General features: G+C 34.2%; 1 protein-coding gene across 2 annotated transcripts in view; it reads right to left on the bottom strand.

Annotated features, from left to right (window-relative positions):
- LOC136033044 (protein shisa-3 homolog) overlaps positions 1–16,933 on the bottom strand; it is an 83,742-nt gene that overhangs the window by 43,438 nt on the left and 23,371 nt on the right. Inside the window, exons 1-2 of one of the 2 annotated variants that reach the window (XM_065713617.1) lie at positions 13,347–13,503; positions 1,409–1,484 (exon numbers count right to left, since the gene is read on the bottom strand). In XM_065713617.1, the coding sequence (XP_065569689.1) occupies positions 1,409–1,457 (49 nt within the window). In that variant the 5' untranslated portion in view covers positions 1,458–1,484; positions 13,347–13,503. Of the gene's footprint in view, positions 1–1,408; positions 1,485–13,346; positions 13,504–16,933 lie in introns of those variants that run through there. The other variant, XM_065713618.1, reaches the window with a different exon arrangement.

Raw genomic sequence — 16,933 nt, 5'->3', positions numbered from 1 at the left:
ACTCTTTACATTAAAGTTTTTATTGTTTTAAAAGTAGAGTTTTGACAAAGAGTCGAACTTTAGCGTAAAGAGTGAGACGTTGAGGAGGGGACAGGCCTTTTCATATACGGAATAATTTCTCTTCGTTTTAAGTTTTGATGTCGCTCCTTACTTTCAGTTTAAAAAACTTGTTTTTGTCCGAACAAGGTCCAATGTTCAAGGTCCGAACTATGTATATTTCTGTTACACAACAAGTTAGAAGTCTCCTAAATATGAGGTCCCAAGTTTTTTTACGCTCAAGCTCAGGTATTTTCTCCAATACCTCCACACTAAAATATTTTTTTTAATACTATGAGTATATATTTCTTTTTTTTTTAACATATGAAGTTTTATATTCAATAAATTCCTGTAGTTCAATTTAAAGTTGTCACCATTACACATTTGGAATCAGTATGAAAAGGAAATTTTTTACAGCACATTTTGTTATCAAAACTCCATTTTTCTCAAGTTCTGGCAATCATTGGCAGGGATCACTTTTCAAAGAGGTGGAGGACACTCTTTTCTTTTATTTAAGAAAATATTGTGAATATATTAAATTATGCCTATCATATTTATACTTTTGTAAATATGAGGGGAGTTATGACTCGCCTCTTTAACATTTCATTCCTTTACAGCGCAATATAGCTTTTATACAACAATGGTTCGAAATAAAAAATAACCGATACAAAGTAATGCGTAGGACTTTTTTTTGCGAAACGTAATATCTTGGCTTCTAGTGGTTAATTTTTGAAGGGGGTTCACTCAAAAAAACATTGCTCTGAAGGGGAGGGATTTGCCACTCTTTCAATTTGTATGCAGATAAGTATTTGATTGTGGACTTTTATTGTAAACTAAAAAATATACGTGTATCTGCGAAATCCACAACTATTCACGTCTTTCTTTAATGTAATTATTTTTTAAATACTTAATTATTTTATAGTTTTCAAAAACCATTAGATAGAGTACTGTTTTAGTGTTTTTTTAGGTGGTGGGAGGCAAGAGCTACTAATTTTCCTCAAACTTACCAACAAGACTGCCGAGTCCCATTTTTATTCGAGTTGTTAGGAGAATATTCTCTTTCGGTGCAACATAGTATTTCGAAAACAACGCTGTCTGAAATGATATAGTTCTAGCACGCGTTGTAATCTAGTGATGTCCTAGGTATGGTACCTGAGTGCTGCAACTTTTCATTCCATTCTTCCTGAACCTCTTTCCAAGTTCCTTATCCTTATTTTGTAAATACAAAATTTACAACAGCCTGCTGTCAATATAAAATAGCTACGGTACTTGTTCATGAGAATGATAACTGTTGGCACTTTCTCAAAATCTTTCCTATCGAATATTCTACTATTAGAAAATAATTAATCTAGGATGTCTTAATTTAACTTACTTCTGTGAGTTTCATGAAGAAGCATAGGTAGTGATAATTCCATGCTCATTAACTTTCAGGCTATAATTCAACTTCCCTAGAAGAATATTATTATTGTTAGTGGAACAGAAATTTTATAGACACACTGAAATTGTAAAATTTAATAGAGATGTCCAGTAAAAAATATACAAAAAGCAGATGAAAATAGGAAGTAACATGGGGGGAAGTAATTTGCTGTTTCACCTTATAATGTAAATAAAGTTTAAATCACTGAATAAAAATTTAGGTTTCTATCAAATTAATTAAGACCAATGAACGTGGACGAATGAAAAGCTGGCCACTCAAGGCATATGAAACATCAAAGCAATGGTCTTAATTCACTTATGCTCCATGATTTGGGACCTTAAAGTTACGATTTCTCTTCAGCTTAAAGGCAATTTGGCTCTGATGATTTGAAAGGCTATTTGTGATATCATTTGGAAAAAAATATTCTACCGCCTCAAACGAGGGAAGCTAAATCGGCTCCTAGAATCTTATTTCGTTCCTACGATGTTTTTATAAATTTCAGTTTTTTTTTCTCCAAATTACATGTTGTTCCTATTGTCTCGCTTAGAAATCGGTTAGAAACTGGGATGACTTGGATAGAGAAATAGTTTGAAATTGCATTTTCCACTATCGACAATATTTTATTTTATTTCGGATTCCGGAAAAAAATAATCTGTTTACAAACCATTACTTCACTAGCCAGACAACATTTCAAGCCTGACTTGACCGATACGGTAGATCACAGAATTTCTTATGTTGTTATGGCTTATTACTTATATTTCCTATAATATTTTGAACAACGAAAACGCTCTTAAATTATTTTTAGGTCCATTGTTACATAGACTATAGTTTACTTCAGATAGAATGTCGTAATCAGTGTGTCGTAAATCTAATTTGAATAAGAACTGAGTTTGGGACAGATGAAAGCCCAAGCTAAGGATCTGAAATGCAAATATATATGTCCTGCATCTCTTGCATTTTTATTCATGAGATTCAGTGTCTTGTCTGTTTTCTCATACTAAAAGTCTCCAATGATGATATTTTTTAAATTGGCTTTTCGATCTTCCAAAATCTTCCCAAAAATTTCGAAGGAGATAGATTGGAAGGAGTCAAAGCAAATAAATTAATATAATGGATGACTACTCAGAATGAATGATCTCCGGTCTAGTAGAAAGTTAATACTAGATATGTTGTCTTTTCTAGCTTGAAAAATCAGCCCTAAGTAAAAAAGCTAACAAATAACAACAGGACTAAAAACCCAGTAAAGATATCCTGAAATATATTTATGGATACGGATACAATCTGTTGAAGTCATTTAACACCAATGTTCAATTAACATCGAATGTTCCATTGTAATTACTATTACTAAATACTTGTTAACAGTCGATATTATTGTTATATTATTGTTAAGTGCCAATGTTCGTTTTGTTATTCTAAAATGTTGTTGTTTAAAACACAATTTCTCATATTTTACTTGAATAAAGCCCCGTCAGTCTTTTAAGGCTGTATTGGGGTTTCTTCTCTTTTGGTAATCCAATGCGTATGATAGCTTGGATGCAAACCAGGATGCATGTAGTGTCCATTGACTTAGTTCAACATCCCCCTCAACATTCCCTGAATTGTCTTTTGATTTGGTTCAACATCCCCTCGGAATTCTCTAAAAGCTTTAACTCTATAAACTTAATCGTTTCTGAGATGCTGCAGTTATACCATTTTGACAGCCAGGGTGTACAGCGTGCGCTGGCCAAACTTTATTCTACTTTCTATGATCATTCTGTCCTAAATGCCTCAGGTCTTTAACCCCTTCTTAATAATGGCAATTTAAAAAGGATTCGGAAAAATTGTTTCAAATTTTGCAAATTTCTTCTGTATCTTCAACCTTGGACAAAAACCGGACTCTTGTTAAAAAATTTTCAGTTCCTGATATAACTTTAAAGTTGGAGATTCTTCACAGAAAACTCTCCAGTACAGCTTCTGCGCGCCTATCCCCTCACCACCGTCTTATCCGTTTGTTTTTTTCGTTGATTTTGTGTGTGTATTTGTTTTTCTCTTTGTGTTTTTTTTATACATTTATTCTTACTCCACCATATTTACTTTATGTATCGTGTGGGTGAAAAATAAAATAAATAATGTGTGTTTTAATTTAGATCATCATCCTTCTCAAAATTTACTTACAATTCCGACTTAATACGGTAGCCATTACTTATATATTTAAGATACACCATTTTGATAACTTGGATATACATTTTGTCGTTTAATTTAGTTCTACAACCCGTTCGAAATTCCCTGAAAATTTTAACTTTGCACTTTTAGAAGTCCCTGATATATTGCAGATACGCCCTATTGACAACATGGATGCATATAGTAAATTAAATAAAAAAACAAGTTTTTGTAAATGAAAGTAAGGAGCAATATTAAAAATTAAAACGAACAGAAATTACTCCGTATATGAAAGGGGCTTTTCCTCCTCAACGCCCCGCTCTTTACGCTAAAGTTTGACTCTTTCTCTTAACTCTATTTTTGAAACAGTAGGAAACTTTAGCGTAAAGAGCGGGGCGTTGAGGAGGAAAATCCCCTTTCATATACGGAGTAATTTCTGTTCGTTTTAAGTTTTAATATTGCTCCTTACTTTCATTTACAAAAACTTGTTTTTTTATTTAATTTTTGGGCGTTTTTGAATTAATGCATGTTTTGATCTTGGCTCTCCGCATATAAATAATTAAAACGAAATTTGCATATTCATTAATTGGAACATTTTGATAAAAAAGGAGCGAGGGAGGAGGCCTAGTTGCCCTCCAAGTTTTTGATTACTTAAAAAAGCAACTAGAACTTTTAATTTTTTACAAACGTTTTCATTGGTAAAAAATATACGTAACTTACGAATTAACTTACGTAACGATATTCGTATGTTTTATTGCGTATATGAGGGGGTCCAACCCTCGTCGATACCTTGCTCTTTACACTAAAGCTTAGATTTTGTCCCAATTCCTTAAGAATGACCTCTGAATCACAAATGCCGTAGAATAAATAGTTGAAATTACTAAAAATACGTCAGCATAAAGAGTGAGGTATAACGAGGAGGTAAACCCCTCATATGTGTAATAATTTTTGTTCGTTTTAAGTTTTAATGCTGCTCCTTACTTTCAGTAGAAAAAACTTTTCATATTTATTTTTTCATTGCTTTTTCAAATAATGCTAGAAAATCCTGCAATTTTAATCCAGAAAATTGAAATTCTCTTCCCTCACGAGAGGTTTCTCCATGGAAATATCCTCCCACGTAAACCCCCCCCCCTCAAATCTCCCCCATAAACCAAAAAAATCCCCCTGAAAATGCCTGTACACTTCCCAGTAACCATTACTATATGTAAACACAGGTCAAAGTTTGTAACTTGCAGCCCCTCCCATGGGGACTGCGGGGGAGTAAGTCGTCCCTACAGACATAGTTATTTGGTTTTTCGACTATGGTGAATAAAAAAATGATTGTGGGAGGGGGCATAGGTGCCCTCCAATTTTTTGGTCACTTAAAAATGGCACTAGAACTTATAATTTCCGTTAGAATGAGCCCTCTCGCGACATTCTAGGACTACTCAGTGGATATGATCGCCCCTGGGGAAAAAAACAAAAAGCAAAAAAAAAAAAACAAATAAACACGCATCCGTGATCTGTCTTCTGGCAAAAAATCCGAAATTCCACATTTTTATAGATAGGAGCTTGAAACTTCTACAATAAGGTTCCCTGATGCGCAGAATCTGATGACGTGATTTTCGTTAAGATTGTACGACTGTTAGTGGGTTTTTCGCCCTATTTTCTAAAATGAGGCAAATTTTCTCAGGCTCGTAACTTTTGATGGGTATAACTGATCTTGATGAAACTTATATATTTAAAATCAGCATTAAAATGCAATTCTTTTGATGTATCTATTGGAATCAAAATTCCATTTTTTAAAGTTCGGTTACTATTGAGCCGGGTCACTCCTTACTACAGTTCGTTACCACGAACTGTTGGATTTGACTTAGTTCAATCTCAGTATTTACTGAGGAAAAGGCAAATAGTTTATTTTTATTTCGTTCAACACCTCTCACATCATTATCTGAATCTTTCAACTTGATAGCCTTAGCCGTTCCTCAAATTTTCTTGATATGTCCTTTTGACAACTTGGATCCACACGGTTTCTTTTGATTTAACTCAACATCCCTGTCAGTATTTCCTGAAAAGTTTTCAAGTAATATCCTTAGCCGTTCCTAAGATTTTAAAGATACGTCCTTTTGACAATCCTGATGCAGATAATATTTTTTGACTCGATTTAATACTCAAGTAACTATTCTTTGTGAGCTTCAACTACATACCCTTACCTCTCCTAACACACTTTAGATACACCCTTTTGCCAGCCTGTCCTTTCTCCCTCACCCCCTCAATATTCTTTGAAATTTTCAAGTTACTATTCTTGGTCGTTCCTGAGATATGGTAGATGTGCCCTTTTGACAACCTGGATGCACATGGATCCCCTTCGGGATTCTCTGAAAGCTTCAACTTTATACCCTAAGCCGTTCCTGAGATTTTGTAGATAAGCCCTTTTGACATCATCGGTGCATAGAGTATCTTTCTTAACTTAGCCCAATATCCTCCTTAACATTCCCTGAGAGGTTCAGCTTAAAACCCTTAGCTGCTCCTGAGATTTTGTAGATAAGTCCTTTTTTTCCATAAAATTATATATGTTTAAAAATTATCAAATTAGATTATTTACAGCCCTTGTCCGAGTGCCTGTGGCGGTATGTCATCTCTGGAGGCATATCTAATGGATCTTTTGAATGTTTTGAACAAAATGCCTATCTCAAATTTAGATCAAACGTCTATTGAGAATACGAGGGTGGGTTAGCAAATCAAACATGCAGTAAGGAGTGATCCGGCTCAATAGTAAGTAAAACTCTAAAAAACGGAATTCTGATACAGATAGTTACATCAAAAGAATTGTATTTTTATGCTGATTTTAAATATATAATTTTCATCAGATTTAGTCTTCCCCATCAAAAGCTACGAGCCTGAAAAAAATATTCCTCATTTTAGAAAATTGAAACACCCTTTAAAAGCCATATAATCTTAACGAAAACCACACCATCAGATTCAGCGTATCAGAGAACCTTAATGTAGAAGTTTCAAGCTCCTATCTACCAAAATGTGGAATTTTTTTTTTTTGCCAGAAGACAGGTCACGGATGAGTGTTTATTCCGTTGATTTTTGAATTAAAATTGAATAGGTGCGGTCATCAAGTCATGGCTAATTGTAGAAAAACCCAAGACAGATAGTCCAATTGAGTGAGAGGCAATTCTGGCATTAGCCCCCCCCCCACTTATTAGGATTGTATAAAAATGATGTTAGTTCATCAAACAGTTCGTGGTAACGAACTGTAGTAAGGAGCGACCCGGCTCAATAGTAAACGAAACTCTAAAAAACGGAATTTTGATGCTAAAATATACATCAAAAGAATCAGATTTTCATGCTGATTTTAAATATATAAGTTTCATCAAATTTAGTCTTTGTCATCAAAAGTTACGAGCCTGAAAAAATTTGCCTTATTTTAGAAAATAGGGGAAAACACCCCCTAAAGGTCACAAAATCTTAACGAAAATCACACCATCGCATTCGGCGTATCAGAGAACCCTATAGCAAAATTTCCAAGCTCCTATCTACAAAAATGTGGAATTTCGTATTTTTTGCCAGAAGACAAATCACGGGTGCGTGTTTATTTGTTTGTTTGTTATTTTTTTTTTCCCAGGGGTCATCGTATCGACCAAGTAGTCCTAGAATGTCGCAAGAGGGCTCATTCTAACGGAAATGAAAAGTTCTAGTGCCCTTTTTAAGTGACCAAAAAATTTTTAAGTGACGTGGGAGGGGGAGGCCCCCTCCCACGCTCATTTTTTCTCCAAAGTCAACAGATCAAAATTTTGAGATAGCCATTTTGTTCCGCATAGTCAAAAACCATAATAACTATGTCTTTGGGAATGACTTACTCCCCCACATTCCCTGGGGGAGGGGCTGCAAGTTACAAACTTCGAACAGTGTTTACATATAATAATGGTTATTGGGAAGTGTACAGTCGTTTTCAGGGGATTTTTTTTTTGGTTTTGGGGTTGGGGTTGAGGGGAGGGGGCTATGTGGGAGGATCTTTCCTTGAATAAATATGTCATGGGGGAACAGAAATTCAATGAAAAGGGTGCAGGATTTTCTAAAATTACTATAAAAAAACAATGAAAAAATAAACATGGAAAAGTTTTTTCAATTGAAAGTAAAGAGTAGCATTGAAACTTAAAACGAACAGAGAATATTACGCATATGAGGGGCTCTAAAAATACTTTAGCATAAAGAGCGAGGTATTTAGGAGGAGATAAATACCTCGCTCTTTATGCTATAGTATTTTTAGTAATTTCAACTATTTATTCTACGGCCTTTCTGATTCAGGGGTCATTCTTAAAGAATTGGGACAAAACTTACGATTTAGTGTGAAGAACGAGGTATCAACGAGGGTACAAACCCCCTCATATAGGCTACATAATAAAAATTAAAGAATATAAAAGTTTGTTACGTAAGTTAATTCTTAAGTTACATATATTTTTTACTAATAAAAAAATCGTTAAAAATATAAATTTATAGTTGCCTTTTTATGTAACCAAAAAATTGCATGGCAACTAGGCCTCCTTCCCCATCCCTTATTTCTCAAAATCGTCTGATCAAAACTAAGAGAAAGCCATTTAGCCAAAAAAGGAATTAATATGCAAATTTCATTTAAATAATTTATGTGTGGAGAGCCAAAATCAAACATGCATTAATTCAAAAACGTTCAGAAATTACATTAAAAAAACTAGTTTTTTTAACTGAAAGTAAGGAGCGACATTAAAACTTAAAACGAACAGAAATCACTCCGTATATGAAATGGGTTATCCCCTCCGCAATCCCTCGCTCTTTACGCTAAAGTTTGACTCTTTGCCACAATTCTGCTTTTTAAAACAATTAAAAGCTTTAGCGTAAAGAGCGAGGGATTGCGGAGGGGACAACCCATTTCATGTACGGAGTAATTTCTGTTCGTTTTAAGTTTTAATGTCGCTCCTTACTTTCAGTTAAAAAAACTAGTTTTTTTATATAATTTGTTAATAGATAGATATGTCTATGTATTATCCGTCCATGCATCGTTCCTAGGGCAGTAGAACTAAGATAGATAGTCATAGAGCTAAGATAGACATAAAACCTATAGTTTTCCAAGTGTTTGGTTAAATGCCACGGGTAAACGGCGGGAGTAAGTGTGCCTTTCGTATTGTTTGTTATCTTTTCACCAGTCACGCCTGCCTGGAGTCTCAAGCAGGTTGACCAAGAATTTAAAATTGATATATGATCATTAGATTGCTGGGAATGAGAGGTAAACAAGGCACACCTACCTACGGTCTTAGGCAGGTTGAACCAAGAATTTAGAATCGATACAGTGACCGTTATTTTGCGTGGAATGACAGGCAAACAAGCGTCTAAAGTCAAAATGGGGCCATTCTGCAATAAGTGCCAGGCGAGGTGATTGATTTAATTTTTTAATTTGATGTGTTTTGATTCAATTTGAATTAATTCGTTTTCTGCTTCTTTCCCAGGGGTGATAGTATCGACCCAGGGCCCTAGCATGTCGTGAGAGGGCTAAATTTAGCGGAAATTAAAAGTTCTAGTGGTCTTTATAAATTACCAAAAAAACTGGAGGGCACCTAGGCCCCCTCCCACGATCATTTTTCCCAAAATCACCTGATCAAAATTTTGAGATAGTCAATTTGTTCAGCATAGTCGAAAAACCAAATAAATATGTCTTTGGAGACGACTTTATCCCCCACAGTCCCCGGGGTTGGGGCTACAAGTTACAAACTTTGACCATTGTTTAGATATAGTAATGGTTATTGGGAAGTTTACATACGTTTTCAGGGGGACTTTTTCGCGTAGAGGGGGGGAGGTCTGGCAGACCTCCCCCCGGTTACGTGGGAAGATCTTCCCATGGAGGAATTTGTCCTGAAGGAAGAGAATTTCCATGAAGGGAGCGCAGGATTTTCTAGCATTATTTAAAAAAAACAATGAGAAAATAGATTAAAAATTTTTTTCAACTGGAAGTAAGGAGCAGCATTAAAACTTTAAACGAAGACAAGTTATAACGTATATAAGGGGGTTTGTCTCCTCCTCAATACCTCGCTCTTTACGCTAAAGTATTTTCAGTAATATCAACTATTTATTTTGCGGTCTTTGTGGTTCTTAAAGAATTGGGACAAAATTCAAGCTTTAGAATAAAGAGCGAGGTATTGACGAGGGGGCAAACCCCCTCATATACATAATAAAAATATACAAACATAGAAGTTCGTTACGTAAGTTAATTCGTAAGTTACGTATATTTATTACTAATAAAACCATTCGTAAAAAAAAAGTTCTAAATGGCTTTTTAAGTAATCAAAAATTGGAGGGCAACTAGGCCTCCTCTCCCACTCCTTTTTCTCAAAATCTTCCGATTAAAACTATGAGAAAGCCATTTAGCCAAAGAAAAAAAAATAATATGCAAATTTCGTTTTAATTATTCATGTGCATTGAGCCAAAATCAAAACATGCCCTAATTCAAAATCGTTCAGAAATTAAATAAAAAACACCTTTTTTCAACTGAAAATAAGGAGCAACATTAAACTTAGAGTTGTGAGAAAGAGTCAAACTTTAGTCAAACTTTAGCGTAAAGAGCGGGGCGTTGAGGAGCGGACAACCCCTTTCAAATACAGAATAATTTCTGTTCGTTTTAAGTTTTAATGTCGCTCCTTACTTTCAGTTGAAAAAACTTTTTTTTTTTTTATTTAATACTATCAAGGAATGCGGTTCGGCTATCCTTTTATTACTTGTGACTGTAAAAAGGATGCTAGAACTTCCTATTTTCAATCGAGAGAGTCCCCTAAAATGCTTCTAAGATCATTTCCTTCATATGAAGAAGTAAGAAAAGCCAAAACAAAATCAATAATAAATCTAACGCTAACAGCTCTTCACTGCAAGCAACACTAGAGCGTTACCTCTGATACAAGTTCAAATCAAGAAAATTCTCCAAATTCAGGGTTATTGCCCTCCTCCTGTCCTCAAATGCCGGAAATGTAAGATCTTAATTGCGAAAACTTCTCGTTTTCACGTTATACATTTCGTTTTCTCGTGTTTTAAGTTATACATTATGCCTCCTTTTCTACTCCCTGCTCATTACGCTAAAGTTTGACTTTTTCTAGTCAAACTTTGACTAGAGTTTGACTTTTCTAAAGTTTGACTTTTTCTAGTCAAAAAGTTTGACTAGAGCGGCGTAAAAGCAGCCGCTCTAGAAGAAGGATGATTGGAACAGAATGTGCTTTTCAGGAATGGAAGAGCTTATTGAAATGTATTAAAATGAAAATGGTTGCAAATTTATTGCAGTCATAAATTGTTCAGTATTGCATTATAAAACTTGAGTGTAAAAACCTGAGGGTCAAAAGTTGGCAGCCCCTTACACATACGGAATAGCTTTTGTTCGTCTGAAGTCTCATTCTTTACTCGGATTTAGGAGAAACTTGTCTTGTATTATTTAAATACATGTTCAGCGAGAAATGTGCCATCGCGTGAATGTGTTAGTATAAAGTTCAAGAAAATATAAACCTCAACAAATAGTATTTTTTGTAGTTCTAAGGAAATTTGCTGTCTAACAACTTTAACTTGACAATATTTTGGACATATTCGGGCCAAATTTGTTTGGAAACACGGAATAACTTTAATTAGTAACTCCCTGCATTGTGGTCACAAATCTTACCTTACAAGGCAGAATAAACGTAAAACTAAAAAATAGGAAATTTAGAATGGAATGACTCTAAATCAATTGTACAGTTCATAGTAATGAACAGCAAGTGTAGTACAATATTAGTGTTTAGTAACTAAAACTAAAAGAGTGAAACTTTGATAGCAAGAAATGCTCGTGTACTAAGAGAATCTTCTTTTTACGTAGATTCTAAATTTATAAAATTGCGCATGAGAAGTTTCAGAACGAGGAAATCAGTGTAACTTAAGAAAAAAAGAAACAATGTGTGATCTTAATGAAAATTGCTGTATTACATATGTTCAGCGTGTCCAAGAATTTTATTGCTTTGATTAAAGCTCCTAGTTGCGAAAATACTAGATTTTACATTCTATAACAGATTCGTTTGTTTCATACTTCGTATTCCAAGAAGTTACGGTCGTAGATTATCAAGAGAGGGCTCCCAGGAACAGAAATAAAAAGTTCTAGTTCCATGTTAAGTTATGTAAGACTTGTGCTGCAAAATAGACTCAATTCTTGTGCTGCAAATCATAAATTAAGTGCTGCAATTCATAAGCTCTGTGCTACAAATCCTAATTTTTGGCCCAAACATGGCCAAAAGACTTTTGAACGAATTTTTGGAAATGGCCAGAATATTTGGAATTTTCAACAAAGCATATATATAGTCTAGAAGTATCAGATCTTACCACAACAAAGTACTTATTTCAGTCATTTTGTGCCACGAAATAGAAATATTTGCTCGAAAAGGGTTTATTGTTGTCGAAACAAAATTTTGGGCAATCAATTTAGAGCCGTAAAAAGCAATAGGAGTTTCCCTCCCCCTCCCAGCGTCAAACGTCACACTGACACATTGTGTCGTATTCGTCTACAAACGTATATACAGTCGATACAAAATAAAAGGTTATTCGGTAGAAAGTATATACAGTATCAGTAATGGCTATAAAATAGTACATTTATACAAATAAACTATTTTATGGAGGGTGGAAGGTTTGTGCTTTTTGGGAAGACGGTGCTTTTTCTTTGAGATTTTCATGATTTTTGTTTTTTAACAAAGCATTACTTTTAAAATTAATCAAACCGCGCTAAGCTCTTTGCTATATTGTAGCTATCACTTCAACAATGACAAAAAAAATTCAAGCCGTTAAGAAGACGACGGGAAAAATAGTTATTTTGACAGTGTGAAGAAGCCTTTAAAATAAAGCAAATTCCTTTAGTATAGATATATAGATGGATTTATTCACGCGAAAGCCCAAACGGGCCATGGTGAGCTATACAACACAAGCGGAAAAAAATACAGCAACAAAACATAGACTGAAAAGACACTAAAATTAATTATTTAAGAAAATCATCAAGATACCTCATATCTACCTATAAAAAACTTTCCAATATTATTTATACTTAAGTAACACCTACTTCTCAAAATTACCAAAATCCAAGCTCTCTCCGCGACCTCCCTATCAAACTATATTGTAAACTTGGGTGAAAGTTGGCTTTTCCGTGTTAGATACATAATAAAATTCTCAAGTTTTGTCAAATTTCCGTTTGCTAGTTTGTTTGTCTCCTTGTTTTACTGAATATAAGCTACAAATTGAGATTACATGAATCAGTTCTAATTCTGTTTTTGTTCTTGTTGTATGTACATTTACTGTGTCGTTTGTATAAATGAACATTTTAGAATCTAAACACAAACTTCATGAAAGTTAGGAACGCTAGACATACTCCACCGAACGAACCCCATATTGTAGACAAACGCTACCATAAGACTCCAAAGAAGAGAGCACAGAGAGAAAGTCACATTTCACAATATATTAAGGAAGCATTCAGAAATCTAGTGGAACGTGTCAAAGCATGTCTGTGAGGCGTGGTCACCCCTGCACATGGGACTTTTGGCACTGAAAAACCATAGCACTTTACATTTCTTCAGTATTTGACTAGTTAAACCTCCTTTTACAAATAAGCTATATAAACGAAACCAGGAGCAGTTTTGTTGGGAATTTTGTTGAGGAAGTGAATGTTAAAGTATATTTTCTGTTTATAAAAATATTTCCTATTTAAACCTTATACAAATCAATCGGAGGGGTCTCTAAACTCATTTACCATTTATTGAAACAATCCTTGTTGAAACTTTCAAAAATACATCCAAGATCTAATAGAAAATACCAAGACTCTCCATAAGAAAGGACTGATGTTCTCGGTGGGATATATTTTGGCTCATGACATCCTAAGAGAAGCTTCCTGAAAAAAAATGGGCGGAACCTTTTGCTGGAAGAATAATTTTGCAGCAAACGAAACTTTGAAGTGGTAGTTCCAAAGAAAAACTAAGCAAAAAAGAAAAAAAAATCTTAAGTGCTACCCTGTTCTTAACAATGTATAATATTTCTCATGCGAGAGCTGATCAAAAATGAAACATTAAGACAAATAAATTTGAACTTCGTTAGCATAAACTGTTGAACTTCAGAATACAAACTTTCGAAGGAAAGAAAGAAAAAGCGAAGAAACTTTTAATCAAGAAGAAAATAGCGAAAATCTATCATTTACATTCCATAGCTCTAAGTAGCCTTGATTTAGTTGATATTTTTCAACTAATCAACATTGCATCAAATTATAAATTAACATTTTTCAAACTAAATCAACATTACCAGCATTACGACGTATTTAGTGGTTCCAGGAAATTATTCACTATATTTTATACATATATATCTGTCGAACCTGCGCTTGTAGATCAGGGACGCCATTGAGAGGGAGACAATTTTCTTCCTCGATTTCCAATATTTTTAATAAAAATTAAAAGAAATACAAAATTTTAACCTCCACTCTTTTAATCTAATCATTCTTTTTTTTTTGTGTCTTAAATTTAGAAAATAAAAAAATTCCTATACCTTCACGATATTTTCCTGAATTTGCAACATAGAATGTTTTATTGCACGCCAGTACGACATGTGAGACAGTACCATTTCAATTGTTCTGACAATTTTTACCCGGTAGCATTTCGGACCTATTTGGGCCAGAATACGTGTTTTGTGGAACCAAACGATAAAAATCTGATAAAAGTCAGCATCTTACTGCGTGGTCTCTCTTTTTGCTCAAAAAGAGCGGTACATCCCTAATTTTTCAGTCGAATGAGGTCTTTTTAGATAATCCACGACCGTTGGTCTGACCATAAGACTTCAGCAGATTGCAATCGAAATTTTGACTTTTAAAGTTTCGGTTTCTATTGACAAGAGTTGCTGTTTACTTCAAGATTGTTACCCAGAGTTCTTCTAAATATTCTGAAACCTGCCAGATACCCAATCAGTAGCCTTTTTTACGTTCAAATTAAACACTCGTATAGCAACACATCGAGATTGACGATCATGCCGAAGAATGTCCCTCTAAAAAATTTCTTTGATGAGGGAAACTGCTCTAAATGTCATAAATGAATATTTGATGTTATCATTCTTATAGTTCCTAAGGAGTTTTAATTAAATAAGAAATCTTGCAGGGAATATCCCCAGGCCTCTTTCTTCTCTGCCTTCTTTACAGGCTAGAATATGAATGCGATCTTTGAGAGGGCAATTTCTCCGACCCCTTCTGTTTTCATCATTTTTTTGGAATGACCTATCCAGGATACTTAAAAAATTTGGCCAAAAAAGCAGTTTTCTATGTTTTAGGTATTCCATCTCCACATCCACAGATAGGTCAACTGACTTTTATGGCTAAGCGCCAATGCGTAACTGTGTATCACTGTATATAGATATATCGAATCAGTTAAATAGACCTTAAAAACATAAGCATTTTCACCATTTATTTTAAATGAACTGCATTTATCTTTATCTTTAAGAACAAATAAGCCAAGGTGCACCAAAATGGCCTCTAAAACTAGAAAGCTAAACAGATAGCGCTTATATAATTCTAAATAAATTGGTTATCTCAGATTCCTCGCTCTATTCCATTTTAGCTATTTTCGGACTAAAATTGCTACTTTGCGCCACAAAATGATGGAAAAAGCCACTTTGATATGGCACAATCTCTTTTACTGCAAAAAACTTTTAGTTATCGTTCAATCAATCCCTTTCCTGATATTCTAGGACCACAGATTCAATAAGATGACGCTAAGAACACTCATTTGTGACCCTCCGACTTTGGCTTGATTTTTTTCTACTTTTTAAATGAAAATACCAAATAAACTGCCTTTACCAAAAAAAAAAAAATCTCTAAAAGAAACTTCATCAAAATCCCGGCAGGGTAGAAATTAGGGGGCAAGGGCACCCTCTCTCAATTGCCGCCCATAAAACTAGCACGCAGTCAACATTGTAGAGAGATATTTAAAGGATCGCATTCCAAATTATTTATCATTTCAGGTTTTTTTTTGTAGACTTTATGTTGAAAAGAGCATCAAAAAGCCGTATTGAGTAACGATAAACTTTGAGGTCCAGGTTACTTTATTGTTTTGGATTTCTAGCAATGTAGTAAAAACAACATTTAAAAAAGCTTTTAGTATCAAGAAGATTCTCATGGACAAGATTTTTTAGTCTAGTGGAATCAGCTCTGCCTTTGGGCAATGGTAACATAGGTTCGAATTTTGGATAGAACATTTTTTTTTTTTTGTTTGCGAAAACATGCAAATTCTCTGTCAAGCAGTGATTAATTTCCAATGATCGGTGTTCTTCTAAAATGCTGAATTCAAAGAAGCAAATATAACAAATACATAAATGTTTGTAAATTATATTAACCACGCATCTTAGAATCTTTTTAATACTTTCATGGATTTTTTTTTACTTCCAGCTTCTCAAAGATGCCAAGGATAAAAACTCTATGGAATCTTTTGGTGACGAATCCCAGATTCTTTAAGGCAAAGTTTAAGAGAGATGCGAAATTGAACCTATATTTAATGCCATGCTATAGCAAAATGTCATGGTAACTTCATTAGATTCTTCGCTTAAGTTGTAGAAAAAATACTTTTATAAGGTTTATCCTCAAAATCTTTAAAATCTATAAAATGTACAAAAATTAAATTTAAAAAAGCCGAGTTTTTCTGAGAAAAGTAAAGAATGAAGATGAAACTTGAAAAGAGCAAAAATTAGTGCTTCGCTGTTTATGCAACGTATTGTTTAAAAATTTTTCAAAAACCTGGCTCATGATATTTCCCTGTATTTGCAGAATTCTGAAAAACCAACGAAGCAGTAAAACTGTTCGTTTTCAGTTGAAACCCTTTACTTTAACTTTTACTTTTACTAAGGCATGGGATGATTCGCTTTAAGTTCGTAAGGATACTAAACTTGTTAATAAAAGTTCTTCTCCTATACAGCTTTTCTCCATTAATTCTGTAGTGCTGGGGAGTCTTTTCGTGTGCCTCTTTGAAAAGGATGTACCTTCTTTGAATATAATATTTTTTAAGATATAATTTCATAAGCAAATGATCATTCATTAATCTATCATAGCAAAATGACCAATAAATTATATTATCCTTTTTCGTATTTTTATATAGCTATAATAAACTCCACCCTTCTAGCCAATCAACAAACTCTATTAGCCGCTAACTTCGTCCATTCCACATCAGCTAAATCTTTTGCAGACTTCATCTGGCGTAAATAATGATTCAGAGAAGAGTCCTTCCATCTATCATCTCTCTCAAGACTCCAAGAGATGCGAGCTTCCTCCCTTTCACAGTTAGAATCCTTAAATAGGCACGTGTTTAATGATGG

The sequence above is a fragment of the Artemia franciscana genome, chromosome 11 (genome assembly GCF_032884065.1).
Source record: "Artemia franciscana chromosome 11, ASM3288406v1, whole genome shotgun sequence".
Classification (NCBI taxonomy): domain Eukaryota; kingdom Metazoa; phylum Arthropoda; class Branchiopoda; order Anostraca; family Artemiidae; genus Artemia; species Artemia franciscana.
The sequence above is the reverse complement of the archived record's forward strand: the minus strand, read 5'-3'. Positions and strand labels throughout refer to the sequence as shown.